Here is a 24,687-nt window from a genome sequence, read left to right as displayed (position 1 = left end):
AAGCATGCCATGTGTTTTGGAAGGCACTATGTTTTGGTTCTAAGTGCACTTTCATTCTACTTATGACAGCAGAAAGAGGAGCCAGTTTGTTTCTCAGGAAGCAGCATTGTTTTAGAATTGAATTCCTGTGACTTTACAGACTGCTTCAGATGTTCTTTTAGACACACTGATTGATGGTAAAAAGCCATACACAAATCAGTAATTTCCATTTCCATACATTTCTTCACTATTTTGGTGGCCTATATTGCATATTTCCTAGCAGGTTTGTTTGTTTGCTCCTAAGAATGGAGAGACCTTGTTGGAGGAGAAAGGCAGGTTTCACATACTTCAATTCCAATGTTGAAGGACCACACTCTTTATTTTCTGAATTTGAAAATAATATTGATTTTTTTTTCTATGGTAGCTGTGAACACGTGATATTGACTGTAGATACTGGCCTGGCAAGCTGTCACACTAATTTGGATAGTGGAGAAATTCTTGACTGGTTGACATAATGAGAGACCAGATCAAAGTTGAGTCTCCATCCAATCTGTTTCCACCTTGAATACATATAGAAACAGAGGGACACTGATTCTGTATGAGGCGTTCCATTGTGGTTCACTGGTGGGCTAGAAGTAACTACATCTCAGCAAGCCAGCCAAGAGGTAGTCAAAACTAACACCAGAGGAAGAACTACAGAGAAACAACCTTCATCCTTGAATCCTACATACAAGCCTATTCTTGCTCATCTTTGCCAGCTCAAGAGAATGCATAGGTTAAAAGGCAAAAACACAAAGATGGAAGAAAAATGAGATTTAGAATTGCAGTCCTGGCAAGATCCTTTTCAAGCCTATATCTGTGATGCTGTGTCAGTAAGAATATCAAATTTCTGAATTGTTTCCACGCTCTTTCTGGTGTCTCTGGATACTGGAAATCATAGAAATCATAGCCACTATCAGCATGAACTTCTCCTATATCAGATAGTGATCACTTGGTACTCCAGGGCTAGACAACCATCTAGTTTCCACTAACCCAGAAGTTTGGGAGTTTGTGTTTTTTGCCCCAACAATTGAGCTTTCTTCTGATTCAAAACACGTTGTAGAATGTGACTGATGATACAATTCTTCATCCAGGTGAACTGGCTTAGTAATAAATTTTTTGCTTTCATCTTCATATTCATTTTATCTGGTCCTCAGAGAAAGGGAGTAAGTGCTGACATTTGTGGAGAGAAATCATTCAATACAGGGACTATCATGGTGTCTCTCAATCTTCAAGAATGACCAAAGTACCTGTTTTGTTCTCACTGTCACTGTTTCTAAGTACAGGTGCATCATAGGATCCTTCTGCCTTGCTCTCTTCTCCAGTGAACTTAAGAGTGAAACATATATGTTGGCCCATCCTTTCCCAGTGCCAGGCTAGTCTCCCTTAGCCCAGACTTCTATTCCCTAATAATTATCTGCCTCTCTTCTTCCCTGTACTCATGGTATAGTTTGCCATGGGCTGACTGCTTGCTTTAATGCACCTGATCAATCAGCAGTGGTCGCTGTAGAGTGATGTATGACTACCTTACTTTCTGCTTAGCAGTTTGAAGCACATCTCTCTTATTCTTCTAGTCTTGGTATAGAGTTGGAGACCAAATCTAGGATTTCAGCATAGGTTTATTTCTATTTTGTGCATAGTGCTATTTCTGGACTACCAATATAACTAAGAGAGGAAGAGAAAAATGTTTGAAGTTAAGAACAAGCTGCACATAAAGTCTTTCTCCAGTATTCTATTTGCTGCAAATTTTATTTTTTTTAACTTATATTTTATTCTTCAGTGTAAAACTTTCTAGAAAACTTCTGCTTGAAACATGCTTGGGATTCTGACAGGAAAAGATTTCTTCATACTAGCTCAGTATCTTTCCTGCCCTGTTATATAGAAAACAGGATAGAAAGATTATTGAAACTATAATATTAGGGTTAATGTTATATCCTCTCCCTTCATATTGATCTGTAAGTTGTTCCATTGGCTTTCTTTCTGTTTCCTGTTGCTTTCTTGCTTCATTATTGAAGGGAGGATTCAGACCCATCCAGGTAATTTTAACTACTGGTTCTGCATGGCATAAGTGTTCCTTTATCACATATTTCATTATTAAATTAATGAATGTATTAATGTATAATGCATATCTTACCTGTTCAGTTTCAAGATTATTAAGACTGTAGTGCCCTGAATGCTTCCACATCCTGGATGCTGATGCTTGTCTTAAAGAGAGTTGAGACCTGAGCCACATATCACCAGGTTGCTGGGGCTGTCTGTGTGAGCTACACTTGTGTGGTGGGTTACTTTATGCAAGTGTGCTGGAAAAGCTTGGTGCAACTTAGAAAGGGGTTGCCACCTTTTTGAAAAAGGAATGCAGGACATATAGGCCCTTCAAACTTTCAGTAGGGTAAAGAGGATAAGTATGAGGGGACCTACAACCCCCATAAAAGTCTGAATTTGAGCTTTTCTGGAATATTTTCAATGCAGTTTCCTTGATCTTTTACTGCCTTATCAAATCACATATAAAGTTGGTATTTTTTTCAGTGTACCCCACCCTATAAAGTACATTTTGCATAGAATCCTTTCCTCTGACCTTTAGTTTGAAAGCTGGTGCATATAGTTCACTAGACACACATTAACAGTTATACCATTACAGTTTAAAACTTAACTGTTTGCTCCTAGTCTGTCTGTTCTACTTTGTGCGTTGTAAAACTGAGGATTGTGTGTAAAGGGCCATTGTTAAAAAATGTATGGAAACGGTCCTGCAGTTTTCTGAATGGGTGGCAATCCTCTGAAGTGAGTTTGGTGGGTTTTTTTTAAAGTATAGTATGGTTTTCTCTACTATTATTTGATATTGCAAATTCGTTTTCTTTTCAGGCAAAAATACCTTTTGACTTCTTTTTGTTTTTGCTTCCCTCCTCTAGTTTTTTCAGAGGCCTCAAATACAGCCTTCTAGAGCTGCCATCCAGAACAGCAGCCCTTCTATCCGTCCTGGTGCGCAAACACCAACTGCAGTGTATCAAACCAACCAACACATCATGATGGTTAACCATCTGCCAATGCCGTACCCAATGCCCCAGGGCCCCCAGTACTGTATACCACAGGTAATATATTGCCTAAGCACATGTGACCTTGGAAGAGCTACAGTTATTTTTCCTGGATTAAAAGAAGGTGATCTTTTGGGACTGCAGGAAAGGTGGAGGAAAAGGCTGATATAATTAGCTGCATAACCCCTGTCCTTTTTGTTCTTTAAATGTATACATTTACCTATTGAGGCAGAGATGGAGAGTGGATAATCATAAACTGTATCCTTTTCATTTTTAAGATGAAAAAATTCTACAATAATTTTCTTCCTCTGAAAGAGATGATGGAAAACTAAATTCTTCAAAAACATCTAGTACTGTAACAGCTCTTAAATTGATTTAAGAGCTATGCTTTTACTGTTAAACATTGGCCTTTGTTTGAGTCCTGCATTACAGAAATGAGGGGAATGAAATCAAGTTGACTGTGGTCTGCCTCAGCACTGATTTTGTGCATATCTTTACCTCAGATGACACAGCATGCATTTCATTATGTCTTTTTTTTTGGCAGGCAACATTCTGAATCTGTGTTTAAAAGGGTTTCATAATCTTATTTTTAGGATATTTTTTAAACCAGGTTAATTACAGCTTCTGTATGTAATGCCATATCAAATGACAATTATTTGTAAATTCCTTGTAATTTTTCTCTTCCAGTATCGTCATAGTGGCCCTCCTTATGTTGGGCCTCCACAGCAGTATCCTGTTCAGCCACCAGGGCCAGGCCCATTTTACCCAGGCCCGGGTCCTGGAGAATTCCCCAATGCCTACGGTAAACAGGGAGGAGGATTGTGCATGGTTTGGGGAAGGAGGGTGTTGCTGGATATTTGGGGTGGGGGAATGTTTCTTGATTTGTTATTTTTTTACAGCTGGTTTAATATTGTAAAGCCAAAATAATTCTTTTGAATTCAAAACCATTGCTAAATTTTAAAAAGATGCATCCGATGAAGTGAGCTGTAGCTCACGAAAGCTTATACTCAAATAAATTGGTTAGTCTCTAAGGTGCCACAAGTACTCCTTTTCTTTTTGCGAATACAGACTAACACGGCTGCTACTCTGAAACCTGCTAAATTTTAGCGTGTTGTGCTTCTGATTAGTCACTCTGTGATCATACACGCACACAGTTTTTTGTTTGTATGAATGTTAGTAGAAAAAAGCTGTTGTTCATACAAATATTCTTAACCATGTGCAAAAAGGAGTATTCATGTGTGAACAAGAGTATTGGCTGTTTGTCATACACTGTCTAATCATCATCATTATTATTATAATTATTTATTATTAGGGCTGTTGATTAATTGCCGTTAACTCACACAATTAACTCAAAAAATGAACTGTAATTAAAAAAATTAATCATGATTAATCGCACTGTTAAACAATAGAATACCAATTGAAATTTATTAAATATTTTGGGGTGTTTTTCTACATTTTCAAATACATTGATTTCAATTACAACACAGAATACAAAGTGTACAGTGCTCATTTTATATTATTTTTTATTAAAAATATACACTGTAAAAATGATAAATAGTATTTTTCAGTTCACATCAGACAAGTACTGTAGTGCAATCTCTTTATCATGAAAGTGAAGTTTACAAATATAGATTTTTTTTTGTTACATAACTGCACTCAAAAACAAAACAATGTAAAACTTTAGAGCCTACAAGTCTCCTCAGTCCTAATTCTTGTTCAGCCAATCACTAAGAGAAACAAGTTTGTTTACATTTATAGGAGATAATGCTGCCCACTTCTTATTTACAATGTCACCTGAAAGTGAGAACAGGCGTTCACATGGCACTGTTGTAGTTGGCATTGCAAGATATTTACGTGCCAGATGCACTAAGGATTCATATGAACTCTTCATGCTTTGGCCATCATTCCAGAGGACATGCTTCCATGCTGATGACACTGGTTAAAAAAATAATGCATTAATTAAATTTGTGGCTGAACTCTTTGGGGGAGAATTATATATCTCTTGCTTTGTTTTACCTGCATTCTGCCATATAATTTCATGTTCTAGCCGTATCGGATGATGACCCAGCACATGTTCGTTTTAAGAACACTTTCACTGCAAATTTGACAAAATGCAAAGAAGATACCAATGTGAAATTTCTAAAGATAGCTACATCACTTGACCCAAGATTTAAGAATGTGAAGTGCCTTCCAAAATCTGAGAGGGATGAGGTGTGGAGCGTGCTTTCAGATGTCTTAAAAGAGCAGTACTCTGATGCGGAAACTACAGCACCCAAACCACCAAAAAAGAAAATCAGCCTTCTTTTGGTAGCATCTGACTCAGATGATGAAAATGAACATGCACTGCTTTGGATCGTTATCTAACAGAACCTGTCATCAGCATGGACGCATGTCCTCTGGAATGGTTCTTGAAGCATCAAGCGACGTATGAATCTTTAGCGCATCTGGCATGTAAACATCCTTCAACACCAGCTACAACAGTGCCATGCAAATGCCTGTTCTCACTTTCAGGTAACATTGTAAACAAGAAGCAGGCAGCATTATCTTCTGCAAATGTAAACAAGCTTGTTTGTCTGAGCAATTGGCTGAACAAGAAGTAGGACTAATTGGACTTGTAGGCTCTAAAGTTTTACATTGTTTCATTTTTGAATTCAGGGTTTTTTGGTGCATAATTCTATATTTGTAAGTTCAACTTTTATGATAAAAAGATTGCACTACAGTACTTGTATTAGGTGAATTGAAAAATACTATTTCTTTTGTTTTTTACAGTGCAAATATTTGTAATAAAAAGTAAATATAAAGTGAGCACTGTACACTTCGTATTCTGTATTGTAATTGAAATCGATTTATTTGAAAATGTAGAAGACATCCACAAATATTTAAATAAATGATATTCTGTTATTGTTTTACAGCGCGATTAATCATGTGATTAACCATGATTAATTTTTAATCACATGGTTAATCACGATTTTTTTTAATCACTTAACAGCCGTAATTATTATTTATTAATGTTAAGGTCTAAGCGCCATTGGGTTGTGCACTGAATACATCCGTAGCCATCCAGTTAACATTTTTTATTCATTTTTCTCCTATTTCAAAAAATTTTGCATGTAGTCAGGGAGCAGAGAAAAAGATCATGTGACTTGAATGGCCAGTCCCGCACCATAGTCAAACCAGTTTGTGACCAGCCCAAAGACTGAAATTACATAACAACACATGGTTTGTGAATGATTCACTACGAGTGAAGGCTATGATTATTCCATAACTTATTTGCAACAAATTATTTGGCCAGCAAGGGGGCCTCTCTGTTTCATGGAGAGAGTGAGTGTGGTTTTTGTGGCAGTGAGTTTGGATGGTAGAGGAGTTTTGTGGGAAATGCTCCAAATATGACAGACCTGTAATAACAGATTAAATGTTGACAGTTATTGTAATTTGTATGAGCAAAGATGTGGCATTAAGGGGACACCATATTAAATTAATCTAAATTTTGTAACAAGGATAGTTTTGTGAAATCAAAACAAAAATGAACTTTAATGAGCTTTTTTAAATGACAGTGAAATACATTCCAGAGAGGAAGCAAACTCTATCCTCACCTCACCCTCTGTAAGATGCACTTCCAGACTTTTCATGCCCCCAGTTTTTTCTGCATAGTGGGTAGAATTTGGTCTTTATTATAACAAACTAATTTGAAATATTAGCTAGGTATTTGTTGTTGTTGTTGTTACTATGCTGACAGTGTACCTTTAAAAAAGTAGTATATGTTCATTAACATGAGTCCATTTTCCCAACTTCTTCCTTGTTGAATTTGGGTGAATTGTAGGATTAGGTAGCCTGTAAATAACAATGCATATTACTGTGACATGTGCCTGTTACTTACTTTGTAGGACCATATTTAGCAATAGGAGCTAGGTAGGTGGACCCCTGTGCCCACATAGGTCCCTTTGGAAGCCATTGGGGCTTTTCATGTAGGTGCAGGGGTCCATCTATATGGATCTCATTGCAGGATTCGTGCTCTGGTCAGTAATTTAATGTAGGCCAAGAAACGTCACTTCTGGGTATTTTAATTACATTTGGAAAAACTATGATGGGTGGTGGTGTTTGCCTTGTTTTGTTTTATTTGCTATTTGGTGCACTTGTGGTATTTTTTGAAGGAATGCGAAATTGTATTTTAGACCTTTATTCTAGTGCAACTTTCATCAAATTTCATCAGATTTTTTTTTTAATTCACTATGGTGATTTATGGGAATATTTTGAAAAAGTCTCAAGAATGTGTGCAATAATAATACTTAGTTCTCATCTCCACATTTTGCTATTTTATTAATTTTTCATTTTTGCCTTATGTAATCTCACTGTTGAAAAGTGGTTTATTTCACTACCACTACCTTGGCACAACATTCTGAAATCTGCTGGATTTGCTTTATCAACTTTTCATGCACTTCTAGCTTTTAATATTTTCATTTAGTATTTCTGAACTTCAGAAGTGGACTGAAAAGTTTGGTGGTTAAACTAATTATTAAAATTGCTTAGGATCCCAAAATAGGGTAGTTTTCACAAATGCTGACTCAATTTAAAGGAAATAAACTGTAATTGAAAATAAGTTCTCACTTCAGTTATTATTTACTTGTCATGAACCAAGGTCTGGACCTTTTATTTGTTTATTCAGCAACAGTTAATCATAGACTCATAGGACTGGAAGGGACCTTGAGAGGTTATCTAGTCCAAGCCCCTGCACTCATGGCAGGACTAAGTATTACCTAGACCATTTCTGATGGGTGTTCGTCTAACCTGCTCTTAAAAATCTCCAATGATGGAAATTCCACAATATCCCTAGGCAATTTATTCCAGTGCTTAACAACTCTGACATTTAGGAATATTTTCCTAATGTCCAATCTATACCTCCCTTGCTGCAATTTAAGCCCATTGCTTCTTGTCCTATACTCAGAGGTTAAGAAAAACAATTTTTCTCCCTCCTTGTAACAACCTTTTACATACTTGACACTGTTATCATGTCCCCCCTCAGTCTTCTCTTTTCCAGACTAAACAAACCCAGTTTTTTCAGTCTTCACTCACAGCTCATGTTTTCTAGACCATTAATCATTTTTGTTGCTCTTCTCTGGACTCTCTCCAATTTGTCCACGTCCTTCCTGAAATGTGGCGCTCATAACTAGACACAGTACTCCAGTTGAGGCCTAATCAGCGCAGAGTGGAACTTGTTCTTTCCCTATTTTAGCCTCTTCTGATCCTACCTCATTTTCATTAGTGTTCACTATGTTAGGTGTCAAATCGCCACCAACCCTCTTAGTGAAAACCGAAACAAAAACATAATTAAGAACCTCTGCCATATCCACATTTTTTGTTATTGTTTTTCCCCCCTCATTGAGTAATGGGCCTACCCTGTCCTTGGTCTTCCTCTTGCTTTTAATGTATTCGTAGAATGTTTTCTTGTTACCCTTTATGCCTGTAGCTAGTTTGATCTTGTGATGATGTGATAGTGACTTACATTTATAATAGCCCACTTATCCCAAAACCTTATAGTGATGTCACCAACCCTACATTGTGTTATCTCTGAATTAATTGGGCAGTAGGAAAGGGAACATAAGGGAGACAATTTCAGTTTATATTTATGAAATCATCACTGCAGGAGAAATAAAGAAAATAAAGGTGGCAATGACTCTCTAATTCTGATACAGTAACTTGGAGAATACATGGCGTAGCTTTAATTTTTTGTTTTTCTGGTGATTCTCTTGTCTGGCTTTTGAATCCCTTCCCACTCTCCTGACAGAATTTTCCTTTCTTTATTTTGTATTTTGAAAAAGTTGTTGTCCTGATTTCTTTTGTGCTCTTTGAACTGCTGTGATTTCTTGCCACGTAGGCTGTAATCTTTCAGTCCCAGTCTAGTCTAAGGCTGCCTTGTCTGCTGAGCTTTAGTATGCTGAGCTAGTAGGCCAGAGATGATAATCTGCAATCCAGCCTTCTATAACACAGTTAGTGCTTTTAATTCCAGGCAGGCAGAGAAGTTCTAGCCAAAGAGGAGGATGCCAGCGCATACAATAGGTGAAATGAGATTTGTCTGTATCATGCATCTGTCTCCTGCTGTTGTTTCCTGTATGTGTAGGTAGGCCTGGGATACTATTTATCTCTTCACTGAAAGAGTAAGCATGGTGCCAGGCGCTGATCAGCTTCTTTGACTCCAAATAGTCTGAACTTGAACTTGTTTAATTTGTGGCCATTAATAACAATCAGATAGCATGTAGTTTAAATTTGAAAGCCTTCTTTATCACAAGAAAACAGGATACACAGCTGCTTTTACGCAACTGTGCTGTTACCTTTTTGTCCAGCTGTGTGACACATGTAACTGCTACTGGCCTGAGAACCTTGTATCGTGTGTAGCTGCTAACCAGCCAAAATCCAAATATCAGACAAGCCCCAAATAAGGATACGTAAGAAATTTCCAAATATGAAATTTATAAAGATTGGAAGGGATTTTTGGTTGACTGGTTGGTTGGTTTTTTTACCAACTTAGAATCATAGAATATCAGGGTTGGAAGGGACCTCAGGAGGTCATCTAGTCCAACCCCCTGCTCAAAAGCAGGACCCATACCCAATTAAATCATCCCAGCCAGGGCTTTGTCAAGCCTGACCTTAAAAACTTCTAAGGAAGGAGATTCCACCACCTCCCTAGGCAACGCATTCCAGTGTTTCACCACCCTCCTAGTGAAAAATATTTTCCTAATATCCAACCTGAACCTCCCCCACTGCAACTTGAGACCATTACTCCTTGTCCTGTCCTCTTCCACCACTGAGAATAGTCTAGAACCATCCTCTCTGGAACTACCTCTCAGGTAGTTGAAAGCAGCTATCAAATCCCCCCTCATTCTTCTCTTCTGCAGACTAAACAATCCCAGTTCCCTCAGCCTCTCCTCATAACTCATGTATTCCAGACCCCTAATCATTTTTGTTGCCCTTCGCTGGACTCTCTCCAGTTTATCCACATCCTTCTTGTAGTGTGGGGCCCAAAACTGGACACAGTACTCCAGATGAGGCCTCACCTATGTCGAATAGAGGGGGACGATCACATCCCTCGATCTGCTCGCTATGCCCCTACTTATACATCCCAAAATGCCATTGGCCTTCTTGGCAACAAGGGCACACTGCTGGCTCATATCCAGCTTCTCATCCACTGACACCCCTAGGTCCTTTTCCACAGAACTGCTGCCTAGCCATTCGGTCCCTAGTCTGTAGCTGTGCATTGGGTTCTTCCGTCCTAAGTGCAGGACCCTGCACTTATCCTTATTGAACCTCATCAGATTTCTTTTGGCCCTATCCTCCAATTTGTCTAGGTCCCTCTGTATCCTATCCCTGCCCTCCAGCGTATCTACCACTCCTCCCAGTTTAGTATCATCCGCAAATTTGCTGAGAGTGCAATCCACACTATCCTCCAGATCATTTATGAAGATATTGAACAAAACCGGCCCCAGGACCGACCCCTGGGGCACTCCACTTGACACCGGCTGCCAACTAGACATGGAGCCATTGATCACTACCCGTTGAGCCCGACAATCTAGCCAACTTTCTACCCACCTTATGGTGCATTCATCCAGCCCATACTTCCTTAACTTGCTGACAAGAATACTGTGGGAGACCGTGTCAAAAGCTTTGCTAAAGTCAAGATACAATACATCCACTGCTTTCCCTTCATCCACAGAACCAGTAATCTCATCATAGAAGGCGATTAGATTAGTCAGGCATGACCTTCCCTTGGTGAATCCATGCTGACTGTTCCTGATCACTTTCCTCTCATGTAAGTGCTTCAGGATTGATTCTTTGAGGACCTGCTCCATGATTTTTCCAGGGACTGAGGTGAGGCTGACTGGTCTGTAGTTCCCAGGATCCTCCTTCTTCCCTTTTTTAAAGATTGGCACTACATTAGCCTTTTTCCAGTCATCCGGGACATCCCCCGTTCGCCACGAGTTTTCAAAGATAATGGCCAATGGCTCTGCAATCACAGCCGCCAGTTCCTTTAGCAGTCTCGGATGCAACTCATCCGACCCCATGGACTTGTGCACGTCCAGTTTTTCTAAATAGTCCCTAACCACCTCTTTCTCCACAGAGGGCTGGCCATCTATTCCCCATGTTGTGATGCCCAGCACAGCAGTCTGGGAGCTGACCTTGTTAGTGAAAACAGAGGCAAAAAAAGCATTGAGTACATTAGCTTTTTCCACATCCTCTGTCACTAGTTTGCCTCCCTCATTCAGTAAGGGGCCCACACATTCCTTGGCTTTCTTCTTGTTGCCAACATACCTGAAGAAACCCTTCTTGTTACTCTTGACATCTCTGGCTAGCTGCAGCTCCAGGTGCGATTTGGCCCTCCTGATAACATTCCTACATGCCCGAGCATTATTTTTATACTCTTCCCTGGTCATATGTCCGACCTTCCACTTCTTGTAAGCTTCTTTTTTATGTTTAAGATCTGCTAAGATTTCACCATTAAGCCAAGCTGGTCGCCTGCCATATTTACTATTCTTTCGACTCATTGGGATGGTTTGTCCCTGTAACCTCAACAGGGATTCCTTGAAATACAGCCAGCTCTCCTGGACTCCTTTCCCCTTCAAGTTAGTCCCCCAGGGGATCCTGGCCATCCGTTCCCTGAGGGAGTCGAAGTCTGCTTTCCTGAAGTCCAGGGTCCGTATCGTGCTGCTTACCTTTCTTCCCTGTGTCAGGATCCTGAACTCAACCAACTCATGGTCACTGCCTCCCAGATTCCCATCCACTTTTGCTTCCCCCACTAATTCTACCCGGTTTGTGAGCAGCAGGTCAAGAAAAGCGCCCCCCCTAGTTGGCTCCTCTAGCACTTGCGCCAGGAAATTGTCCCCTACGCTTTCCAAAAACTTCCTGGATTGTCTATGCACCGCTGTATTGCTCTCCCAGCAGATATCAGGAAAATTAAAGTCACCCATGAGAATCAGGGCATGCGATCCAGTAGCTTCCGTGAGCTGCTGGAAGAAAGCCTCATCTACCTCATCCCCCTGGTCCGGCGGTCTATAGCATACTCCCACCACTACATCACTCTTGTTGCACACACTTCTAAACTTAATCCAGAGACACTCAGGTTTTTCTGCAGTTTCGTACCGGAGCTCTGAGCAGTCATACTGCTCCCTTACATACAGTGCTACTCCCCCACCTTTTCTGCCCTGCCTGTCCTTCCTGAACAGTTTATAACCATCCGTGACAGTACTCCAGTCATGTGAGTTATCCCACCAAGTCTCTGTTATTCCGATGATGTCATAGTTCTTTGACATCACCAGGACCTCCAGTTCTCCCTGCTTGTTTCCAAGGCTTTGTGCATTTGTATATAAGCACTTGAGATAACCTGTTGATCGCTCCTCATTCCCAATATGAGGCAGGAGCCCTCCCCTCACAGACATTCCTGCCTGTGCTTCCTCCCGGTATCCCGCTTTCCCACTTACCTCAGGGCTTTGGTCTCCTTCCCCCGGTGAACCTAGTTTCCCCCTTCTTCTTCTGGAGGTCACATGTTGCCAAGCTTCTTCACTGGCCTCTTGGCTCCGCTGTGCAACCTGCTCTAAATCTTTAGAGCTTTGTGCCCGTAGAAGCATATCCTGACTTTTGTCCAGAAAATCCTCCGTTTCTCGTATGCAACGCAAGGTCGTTATCTGTTGCTCCAGACCTTCAATCTTCTCTTCCAGTGTGGAGACCAGCTTGCACTTTGTACACACAAAGTCGCTTCTGTGCTGTGGAAGAAAGACAAACATGGCACATCCAGTGCAGGTCACAATAGCTGAACCCCTCCCTTCCATACCACCTTCTTACTATGAGCTTCCTCAGAGAAGTTGGCAAGATTTAAGCCTCACTGGGCTCACTCCAGGCGAACTCTCAGGCAAACTCCTGCTGTGTGCTGCTCTGCTGTCCCCCGCTGCTCAGCTGGTTCGCCGCCGCTCAACTTAGCTTTGTGATTTATTGTTTACTTTGTTTCAGTGCATTTCAGTGAGATGTTGGGAGAAAACTGAAATGTGGATCATAGAATCATAGAATATCAGGGTTGGAAGGGACCTCAGGAGGTCATCTAGTCCAACCCTCTGTTCAAAGCAGGACCGATCCCCAATTAAACCATCCCCGCCAGGGCTTTGTCAAGCCTGACCTTAAAAACTTCTAAGGAAGGAGATTCCCTAGGTAACGCATTCCAGTGTTTCACCACCCTCCCAGTGAAAAAGTTTTTCCTAATATCCAACCTAAATCTCCCCCACTGCAACTTGAGACCACTACTCCTTGTCCTGTCATCCGCTACCACTGAGAATAGTCTAGATCCATCCTCTTTGGAACCACCTTTCAGGTAGTTGAAAGCAGCTATCAAATCCTCCCTCATTCTTCTCTTCTGTAGACTAAACAATCCCAGTTCCCTCAGCCTCTCCTCATAAGTCATGTGTTCCAGTCCCCTAATCATTTTTGTTGCCCTCCGCTGGACTCTTTCCAATTTTTCCACATCCTTCTTGTAGTGTGGGGCCCAAAAGTGGACACAGTACTCCAGAGGAGGCCTCACCAATGTCGAAAAGAGGGGAACAATCACGTCCCTTGATCTGCTGGCAATGCCCCTACTTATACATCCCAAAATGCCATTGGCCTTCTTGGCAACAAGGGCACACTGTTGACTTATATCCAGCTTCTCGTCCACTGTAACCCCTAGGTCCTTTTCTGCAGAACTGCTGCCGAGCCATTCGGTCCCTAGTCTATAGCGCTGCATGGGATTCTTCCGTCCTAAGTGCAGGACTCTGCACTTGTCCTTGTTGAACCTCATCAGATTTCTTTTGGCCCAATCCTCCAATTTGTCTAGGTCCCTCTGTTCCTATCCCTGCCCTCCAGCGTATCTACCACTCCTCCCAGTTTAGTGTCGTCTGCAAACTTGCTGAGGGTGCAATCTATGCCATCCTCCAGATCATTTATGAAGATATTGAACGAAACAGGCCCCAGGACCGACCCTTGGGGCACTCGGCTTGATACTGGCTGCCAACTAGACATGGAGCCATTGATCTCTACCCGTTGAGCCCGACAATCTAGCCAAATGGAAATGGAAGTGAGGGCAAAACTGGTGTATGGGTGGCATTGAACTAAAAGGAATGAAAATAAAGGGAGTGGAGAAGGTTGGTTTTCTACAGAATCCAGAAATGAAACCTTACATTTTCCTAGTTGGTAACTTATTTCTTTCCAAAGGTTGCTCTTGCTTTTCAGGATTTGCTTTCTTTTAATTGTTTTTTTTTTGTTTTTGTTTTTTTGGAAGAAGAGGTCCCTGTTAAATTCCACAATGGGCCTCGCATAATAAGATCATCCATAATGTAATCCATGAATATCTGGTTTCTAGAGAACCAGAAAACTATGTAATCAACACACTGTATGCCTTTCAGGTGTATAGTTATTGCTCCTATCTCCCAATATTAATCAAACTCCTCCTCTCAAATGACATTACTGGCCAGAAACCTGAAGTATCTAGGAATTCACATAATTACATAAAAGCCTAGAATAAAATATCCAGGGGACAAAAAATACTCTGATGATGCACAACAATAAACACAGAAGAGGAAGAGTGGGGCGGGGACCTGCGGTTATGGCACCAGACTCCACTCAGGAGATCTGACAAAGGCTTTTTGTGTGCCTTGGGCAGATCACTTGGGCTACACACCTTTTAATGACAGTACACACCTACACACCTTTTAATGACACAGCTGTGTCGCTACAGCCATGCCTCTAAAATGTGCGCAGTGTAGCTGCTCTTTGTTGGCAGGAGAGAGCTTTGCCGCCGACAAAAAAATTCCACCCCCAACAAGAGGCGGTAGCTTTGTTGGCAGGAGAGCCCTTCCACTGACAAAGTGCTGTTCACACCAGCACTTTTAGTCGGTAAAACTTTTGTCATTCTGGGGTGTGTTTTTTGTCACACCGTGAACAACAAAAGTTTTACCGACGAAAGTTCAGTGGAGACAAACTGTTAGTGTCTCTGTGCCTCATTTTCCCATCTGTAAAATGGGGATAATAGCATCGCCCTTCTTAACAGGGAGGTTTTGAATATAAACTTATTGTTTGTAAGGCAATCAGATACTACAATGATGGTGGCCATGTAAGCAGTTAGAAAGAAAGAAATGGTCAGAACATTTCTGTCACTTGTCTTCAAGAAATGAAGTCATATATCCAAAATTGTTGGTCAGAATTCTCTTTGCAGTTTTCCCCAGTGGCCTTGTCTTTCAACAGCTTGAAAATGCTTCCTTCTGTGCAGCCACCTGCCTAGTATGTTGGTAGGTCAGGAGCTATTGTGTACAGTGCTGTTCTGAGCATGCAATCTGGAAGAAGAAAATCTCTTCAGGTCTTTGCAGTCTAGTTTTCCACTCCAGAAACACAGCCCTTGTAAGTCACAAATCAAATCTCATTAGGCTGAGGTTTATTTTGCTTAATTGGATTTTACCACTCACTTCTTCTGAAGCACTTACATGAGAGGAAAGTGATCAGGAACAGTCAGCATGGATTCACCAAGGGAAGGTCATGCCTGACTAATCTAATCGCCTTCTATGATGAGATTACTGGTTCTGTGGATGAAGGGAAAGCAGTGGATGTATTGTATCTTGACTTTAGCAAAGCTTTTGACACGGTCTCCCACAGTATTCTTGTCAGCAAGTTAAGGAAGTATGGGCTGGATGAATGCACCATAAGGTGGGTAGAAAGTTGGCTAGATTGTCGGGCTCAACGGGTAGTGATCAATGGCTCCATGTCTAGTTGGCAGCCGGTGTCAAGTGGAGTGCCCCAGGGGTCGGTCCTGGGGCCGGTTTTGTTCAATATCTTCATAAATGATCTGGAGGATGGTGTGGATTGCACTCTCAGCAAATTTGCGGATGATACTAAACTGGGAGGAGTGGTAGATACGCTGGAGGGCAGGGATAGGATACAGAGGGACCTAAACAAATTGGAGGATAGGGCCAAAAGAAATCTGATGAGGTTCAATAAGGATAAGTGCAGGGTCCTGCACTTAGGACGGAAGAACCCAATGCACAGCTACAGACTAGGGACCGAATGGCTAGGCAGCAGTTCTGCGGAAAAGGACCTAGGGGTGACAGTGGACGAGAAGCTGGATATGAGCCAGCAGTGTGCCCTTGTTGCCAAGAAGGCCAATGGCATTTTGGGATGTATAAGTAGGGGCATAGCGAGCAGATCGAGGGATGTGATCGTCCCCCTCTATTCGACATAGGTGAGGCCTCATCTGGAGTACTGTGTCCAGTTTTGGGCCCCACACTACAAGAAGGATGTGGATAAATTGGAGAGAGTCCAGCGAAGGGCAACAAAAATGATTAGGGGTCTGGAATACATGAGTTATGAGGAGAGGCTGAGGGAACTGGGATTGTTTAGTCTGCAGAAGAGAAGAATGAGGGGGGATTTGATAGCTGCTTTCAACTACCTGAGAGGTAGTTCCAGAGAGGATGGTTCTAGACTATTCTCAGTGGTGGAAGAGGACAGAACAAGGAGTAATGGTCTCAAGTTGCAGTGGGGGAGGTTCAGGTTGGATATTAGGAAAAACTTTTTCACTGGGAGGGTGGTGAAACACTGGAATGCGTTGCCTAGGGAGGTGGTGGAATCTCCTTTCTTGGAAGTTTTTAAAGTCAGGCTTGACAAAGCCCTGGCTGGGATGATTTAATTGGGTATGGGTCCTGCTTTTGAGCAGGGGGTTGGACTAGATGACCTCCTGAGGTCCCTTCCAACCCTGATATTCTATGATTCTATGATTCTGTGAATGAAAGGTTCCCTGGCTCCCCTTTTGGTATAGTGTGCAAGGAAATGCCACATATTAATTTTATTTTCATCACAGTTTAGCCCTGTTGTAGAATAAATCAGATTATTTAGATGTCAGTGCAGGGCACAGACCTAGCTGATGCCCTCAGTTAGAAGAATGCAGGACTGTCTTTTGTGTTCACCTGAATTCCAGTACACAAATATCAGACAGCTCTGGTATGCTGCTTTGTTTACCTTTGGCTGCATTCTAGGATTCTTTAAAACTGACTGCTCAGCCATATGAGCCATCTTGTTTCCAGTAAGGAAAAGATACCTAAATATTGTTGGATATTGGTGTTGTCAATTTAATCCACAATACAACATGTATTTTGCAGTACTAAGCCTGGTTTGTACTTTTTATGTTCTGCAGCATGAGAATAGAGCTACTGTTGCAATTAATTTGTCCAGCTCAGTTTCAAAATAGGTTGCAGTTGCGATTGCAGCGTCCAGGGAATAGTTTGGTTATGGCTTTCTTGACACTGGATAAGAGTCCAGTCTTGTTTCTTTAATTCTATGTAGACTTTTTTTCAGTGCTTAAAATAGTCCTCACAGATCTTGCAGCTCAATAAAATGCAAGGAAGGGCAGATTTTCATTTCCGTTAGTGTTGGCTGATTTCAGTAGTACTGTATATACTCGATCATAAACCAGTTCATTTATAAGCCGACCCCCACCAAGATGGATAAGTAAAAATGGAAAATTTTTAAGACCCATTCATAAGCCGACCCTATAATTCCGGGGTAAACAAATTTTGTCTCCTGGGTCATCAGGATAAGCCGCTGGCGGGTCGAGATGGTTTGTTTACCTCGAGCGTCCGCAAGCACGGAGGTAAACCTACGTAAACAAAAAGAAAAGGAGTACTTGTTGCACCTTAGAGACTAAGCGAGCTGTAGCTCACGAAAGCTTATGCTAAAATAAATTTGTTAGTCTCTAAGGTGCCACAAGTACTCCTTTTCTTTTTGCAGGTACAGACTAACATGGCTGCTGCCCTGAAACCTAAGTAAACAAAGGTTTCAGAGTAACAGCTGTGTTAGTCTGTATTCGCAAAAAGAAAAGGAGTACTTGTGGCACCTTAGAGACTAACCAATTTATTTGAGCATAAGCTTTCGTGAGGTACAGCTCACTTCATCAGATGCATACTGTGGAAAATACAGAAGATGTTCTTAGACATACAAACCATGAAAAAATGGGTGTTTACCACTATAAAAGGTTTTCTCTCCCCCCACCCCACTCTCCTGCTGGTAATAGCTTATCTAAAGTGATCACTCTCCTTACAATGTATATGATAATCAAGTTGGGCCATTTCCAGCACAAATCCAGGTTTTCTCCCCCACCCCCACCCCCCAACCCACTCTCCTGTTGGTAATAGCTTATCTAAAGTGATCACTCTCCTTACAATGTGTATGATAATCAAGGTGGGGCATTTCCAGCACAAATCCAGGTTTTCTCTTCCCCCCCCCGCCCCCCCCCCCCCGCCACACACACACACACACACACACAAACCCACTCTCCTGTTTAACAAGGATTTAACAGGGTTTAACAAGAACGTCTGAAGAGCGGGGGGGGGGGCGGGGGGGCAAGTAGGAAAAAACAAGGGGAAATAGGTTACCTTGGATAATGACTTAGCCACTCCCAGTCTCTATTCAAGCCTAAGTTAATTGTATCCAATTTGCAAATGAATTCCAATTCAACAGTCTCTCGCTGGAGTCTGGTTTTGAGGTTTATCTGTTGTAATATCGCAACTTTCATGTCTGTAATCGCGTGACCAGAGAGATTGAAGTGTTCTCCGACTGGTTTATGAATGTTATAATTCTTGACATCTGATTTGTGTCCATTTATTCTTTTACGTAGAGACTGTCCAGTTTGACCAATGTAGGGGCATTGCTGGCACATGATGGCATATATCACATTGGTGGATGTGCAGGTGAACGAGCCTCTGATAGTGTGGCTGATGTTATTAGGCCCTGTTATGGTGTCCCCTGAATAGATATGTGGGCACAGTTGGCAAAGGGCTTTGTTGCAAGGATAGGTTCCTGGGTTAGTGGTTCTGTGGTGTGGTGTGTGGTTGCTGGTGAGTATTTGCTTCAGGTTGGGGGGCTGTCTGTAGGCAACGACTGGCCTGTCTCCCAAGATTTGTCAGAGTGTTGGGTCATCCTTCAGGATAGGTTGTAGATCCTTAATAATGCGTTGGAGGGATTTTAGTTGGGGGCTAGTGGCGTTCTGTTATTTTCTTTGTTAGGCCTGTCCTGTAGTAGGAGACTTCTGGGTACTCTTCTGGCTCTATCAATCTGTTTCTTCACTTCCGCAGGTGGGTATTGTAGTTGTAAGAATGCTTGATAGAGATCTTGTAGGTGTTTGTCTCTGTCTGAGGGGTTGGAGCAAATGCAGTTGTATCGCAGAGCTTGGCTGTAGACAATGGATTGTGTGGTGTGGTCAGGGTGAAAGCTGGAGGCATGTAGGTAGGAGTAGCAGTCAGTAGGTTTCCGGTATAGGGTGGTGTTTATGTGACCATCGTTTATTAGCACTGTAGTGTCCAGGAAGTGGATCTCTTATGTGGACTGGTCCAGGCTGAGGTTGATGGTGGGATGGAAATTGTTGAAATCATGGTGGAATTCCTCAAGGGCTTCTTTTCCGTGGGTCCAGATGATGAAAATGTCATCAATATAGCGCAAGTAGAGTAGGGGCGTTAGGGGACGAGAGCTGAGGAAGCGTTGTTCTAAGTCAGCCATAAAAATGTTGGCATACTGTGGAGCCATGCGGGTACCCATAGCAGTGCCGCTGATTTGAAGGTATACATTGTCCCCAAATGTAAAATAGTTATGGGTAAGGACAAAGTCACAAAGTTCAGCCACCAGGTTAGCCGTGACATTATCGGGGATAGTGTTCTTGACGGCTCGTAGTCCATCTTTGTGTGGAATGTTGGTGTAGAGGGCTTCTACATCCATAGTGGCCAGGATGGTGTTATTAGGAAGATCACCGATGGATTGTAGTATCCTCAGGAAGTCAGTGGTGTCTCGAAGGTAGCTGGGAGTGCTGGTAGCGTAGGGCCTGAGGAGGGAGTCTACATAGCCAGACAATCCTGCTGTCAGGGTGCCAATGCCTGAGATGATGGGGCGCCCAGGATTTCGGATCTTGGGTAGTAGATAGAATATCCCAGGTCGAGGTTCCAGGGGTGTGTCTGTGCGGATTTGATCTTGTGCTTTTTCAGGGAGTTTCTTGAGCAAATGCTGTAGTTTCTTTTGGTAACTCTCAGTGGGATCAGAGGGTAATGGCTTGTAGAAAGTGGTGTTGGAGAGCTGCCGAGCAGCCTCTTGTTCATATTCCGACCTATTCATGATGACGACAGCACCTCCTTTGTCAGCCTTTTTGATTATGATGTCAGAGTTGTTTCTGAGGCTGTGGATGGCATTGTGTTTCGCACGGCTGAGGTTGTGGGGCAAGTGATGCTGCTTTTCCACAATTTCAGCCCGTGCACGTCGGCGGAAGCACTCTATGTAGAAGTCCAGTCTGCTGTCTCGACCTTCAGGAGGAGTCCACCTAGAATCCTTCTTTTTGAAGTGTTGGTAGGGAGGTCTCTGTGGATTAGTATGTTGTTCAGAGGTATGTTGGAAATATTCCTTGAGTTGGAGACATTGAAAATAGAATTCTAGGTCACCACAGAACTGTATCATGTTTGTGGGGGTGGAGGGGCAGAAGGAGAGGCCCCGAGATAGGACAGCTGCTTTTGCTGGGCTAAGAGTATAGTTGCATAGGTTAACAATATTGCTGGGTGGGTTGAGGGAACCATTGCTGTGGCCCCTTGTGGCATGTAGTAGTTTAGAAAGTTTAGTGTCCTTTTTCTTTTGTAGAGAAGCAAAGTGTGTGTTGTAAATGGCTTGTCTAGTTTTAGTATAGTCCAGCCACGAGGAAGTTTGTGTGGAAGGTTGGTTTTTTATGAGAGTATGCATTTTTGAGAGCTCATTCTTTATCTTTCCCTGTTTGCTGTAGAGGATGTTGATCAGGTGGTTCCCCAGTTTCTTTGAGAGCGTGTGGCACAAGCTGTCAGCATAGTCTGTGTGGTATGTAGATTGTAATGGATTTTTTACCTTCAGTCCTTTTGGTACAATGTCCATCTGTTTGCATTTGGAAAGGAAGATGATGTCTGTCTGTATCTGTACAAGTTTTTTCATGCAGTTGATAGATTTCTACTCCATACGGCTAAATGCGGTGCCTTGCATAATGACAGGTTTCAGAGTAACAGCCGTGTTAGTCTGTATTCGCAAAAAGAAAAGGAGTACTTGTGGCACCTTAGAGACTAACCAATTTATTTGAGCATAAGCTTTCGTGAGCTACAGCTCACTTCATCGGATGCATACTGTGGAAAATACAGAAGATGTTCTTAGACATACAAACCATGAAAAAATGGGTGTTTACCACTACAAAAGGTTTTCTCTCCTCCACCCCACTCTCCTGCTGGTAATAGCTTATCTAAAGTGATCACTCTCCTTACAATGTGTATGATAATCAAGTTGGGCCGTTTCCAGCACAAATCCAGGTTTGCTCTCCACCCCTCCCCCCCACAAACCCACTCTCCTGTTGGTAATAGCTTATCTAAAGTGATCACTCTCCTTACAATGTGTATGAAACAGGAGAGTGGGTTTGTGTGTGCGGGGGGTGCGGAGAAAACCTGGATTTGTGCTGGAAATGGCCAACCTTGATTATCATACACATTGTAAGGAGAGGTTTCAGAGGAACAGCCGTGTTAGTCTGTATTCGCAAAAAGAAAAGGAGTACTTGTGGCACCTTAGAGACTAACCAATTTATTTGAGCATGAGCTTTCGTGAGCTACAGGAAGTGAGCTGTAGCTCACGAAAGCTCATGCTCAAATAAATTGGTTAGTCTCTAAGGTGGCACAAGTACTCCTTTTCTTATTGTAAGGAGAGTGATCACTTTAGATAAGCTATTACCAACAGGAGTATGCATCCGATGAAGTGAGCTGTAGCTCACGAAAGCTTATGCTCAAATAAATTGGTTAGTCTCTAAGGTGCCACAAGTACTCCTTTTCTTTTTGCGAATACAGACTAACAGGGCTGTTACTCTGAAACTTATCTAAAGTGATCACTCTCCTTACAATGTGTATGATAATCAACTTGGGACATTACCAGCACAAATCCAGGTTTTCTCCCCTCCCAACACACACAAACCCACTCTCCTGCTGGTAATAGCTTATCTAAAGGCATCCGATGAAGTGAGCTATAGCTCACGAAAGCTTATGCTCAAATAAATTGGTTAGTCTCTAAGGTGCCACAAGTACTCCTTTTCTTTTTAAGTAAACAAAGTGTCCCAGCACACCAGCTGCTTACCCTGACGGTCCAGGACAGCAACTGGTGGGGAAACTTTTTTGGGGGGAGAAGCTGGGGGTTAGGGGAGTAACCCCTGTGACCACCCCCACAGGACCCCACCCCTAACCCGGGACCCCCACGCTCTCCCCATCCCATGCCTTCCCACCTTGTCTGGGGAGGGCCAGGGGAGGATGTCTCTGGCCTGGCTAGAGCTGCTCCAGCAGGCTGGGCCGCGCGGCCTCAGCCTGCTCCGGCGGGCCAGGCTGGGCAGTGCGGCACGGCCACAGCGAGCTCCGGTGGGCTGGGCGGCATGGCCACAGCTTGCTCTTGAGGGCGGGGCCAAGCGGCACGGCTGCAGCCTGCCAGCCCCGGAGCTGAGGCTGCTTCGGAGGCTAGGGGGAAGAGCAGCGTGGCCAGAAGCGGAGACACTCTGGCCCCGCCTCTTCCCTTCTAGCTTTGCTGGCTGTGGTGCCTCTCCTTGCTCCCTCTGTTGGGGGGGAGGGGCTGTGTCCCATCTCTCCCTCTCTATGCCCGTTGATAAGCTGACCCCCTTCTCTGGTGCTTCCCTTTTTTACTAAAAATATTCAGCTTATGAACGAGTATATACGGTATTTTCAGTGCCTCTAGAAAGTTGATGCATGTGGCCACAGTCGCATGAAAAAAGTGGACTAATGACTCTCTCCATCACTTGTCATGTTGTGATGTCATATTCTGATTTGATAGAAGTGCAGAAGAAACACAGGCTACTAAGAAAATGGAGATTCAAACTGGGATTTCGCAAAGGAATAGAGGGAGGATCAGAGGGCTGTCACTCACTTGCTGCTCCTCATTTACAAATGAACTGAATATGTGTTTATATCTTGTTGTGATTTCCTAGGAACACCATTCTACCCAAGTCAGCCAGTGTATCAGTCAGCACCCATCATAGTGCCTACACAGCAGCAGCAACAACAGCCTCCACCAGCTAAGAGAGAGAAAAAAACAGTAAGAGCCTACTCTTCTGGTACTTTCTTTATGGATCTCCTAAGTCTGATATAGCAAGACTGGCACATTGAAGGGGGCACACTGATATAAAATTCAATATTAAACTCAGATTGTTACTCCCTCACCCTTCTGTAGGTTTTTTCCCCTCCCTTGTAGTTCCTTGTTAGTCTAGAACTTCTGATGATGGGCAGGGCATCCAATAACATAGTTGTATGAAAAGCTGGCTAGCTTATCTTATTTTTCAGTCTTCACAGTGTTGAATTTACTGGGTGGTGGTTTCTTATTCTAACTATAGTAAACATGAAAGCTGCTTATTGATACTTCAACTGAGAAATTAATGCTTAGTGATTACCAAACATGGTATGAATTTATCTAGCTCAACATGTCTAAAATTGAAGAAATGGTAGGGAACAAGTGATTGAATGGACTGAAATAATGAAGAAAGAATTCTCTTAAAGGAAAATACAAACATTGTCGAGAGTTGTTAGCAAGATAGGAAGGATTTCCTACATCTCAAAGTACAGGATATCTGTTTCTTTTGATTTGTTAAGATCAACTGTGACATTGAATGAAATTTTGTCTATTGAAATAGAAAAGTAGAACATTTAACTGGGTGGTACTGCAAGCAAGACATTTTTTGTACCCCTGTCATCAACACATAGCTGTGGTAATAAGTCCCTTTATCAGGCCTTTCAGCAGCTCTTCAACATCAGCTTCGTTTATGAGCAGCCTCTTCATTTGTAACATCCAAAAAATATCACACATAAATCAGTAGTTATGCCATAAAAAACAACTCAAATGCAAAGACTTAAACTTGATAAGAAAGTTACAGTCTTGTATGCTAATAAAATTATATTCAATGTACAGTAGAACCTCTGAGTCATGAGCATCAGAGTTATGAACTGACCGGTCAACCCCACACCTCATTTGGAACCAGAAGTAAGCGTGCGGGCGCACACACAAGCAAATACTGTACAGCACAGTACTGTGTTAAGTGAAAACTGCTAAAAAAAAAAAAAAGGAATAGTTTTTTAAAAAAGACAAGATAAGGAAACTGTTTCTGTGCTTGTTTCATTTGCACTAAGATGGTTAAAAGCAGCATTTTTTTCTGCATAGTAAAATTTCAAAGCTGCATTAAGTCAATGTTCAGTTATAAACTTTTGAAAGAACAACCATAACATTTTGTTCAGGGTTACAAACATTTCAGAGTTACGAACAAACTCCATTTCTGAGGTGTTCGTAACTCTGAGATTCTAAAGTAGCAGAAAATGAAAAGTTTTAAAAAATGACTAAAGCCCTTCTCCCTGGATATACTCTTCTAGACAGAATTAAACTCACAGGCCTACACTTCTAAATGCTGCAATTGAAGAAACAAAGGAAAAATTATAGGAAGAACTAAGAGAATCAACAATGATATAAATGCAAGATGGCTGGTTGAACATGAGATGTGACCCAGTAATTCTACAAGCATACATACAAGGAAAATGTATTTTTTCTGCAACTGATTCGTTGTCTGGAA

At 42.2% G+C, this 24,687-nt stretch overlaps 1 protein-coding gene across 47 annotated transcripts in view; it reads left to right on the top strand.

Moving 5' to 3' along the window:
- EIF4G3 (eukaryotic translation initiation factor 4 gamma 3) overlaps positions 1-24,687 on the top strand; it is a 457,314-nt gene that overhangs the window by 226,959 nt on the left and 205,668 nt on the right. For 25 of the 47 annotated variants that reach the window (XM_048825364.2, XM_048825402.2, XM_048825383.2 and 22 more), the window contains 4 exons: positions 2,034-2,054; positions 2,925-3,104; positions 3,735-3,849; positions 23,062-23,168. In XM_048825364.2, the coding sequence (XP_048681321.2) occupies positions 2,034-2,054; positions 2,925-3,104; positions 3,735-3,849; positions 23,062-23,168 (423 nt within the window). Of the gene's footprint in view, positions 1-2,033; positions 2,055-2,924; positions 3,105-3,734; positions 3,850-23,061; positions 23,169-24,687 lie in introns of those variants that run through there. The other 22 variants (XM_048825407.2, XM_048825403.2, XM_048825372.2 and 19 more) reach the window with 2 other exon arrangements.

Source organism: Caretta caretta, chromosome 18 (assembly GCF_965140235.1).
Source record: "Caretta caretta isolate rCarCar2 chromosome 18, rCarCar1.hap1, whole genome shotgun sequence".
Classification (NCBI taxonomy): domain Eukaryota; kingdom Metazoa; phylum Chordata; order Testudines; family Cheloniidae; genus Caretta; species Caretta caretta.
Note: the sequence above shows the minus strand (reverse complement) of the source record. Positions and strands in the feature narration are given on the sequence as shown.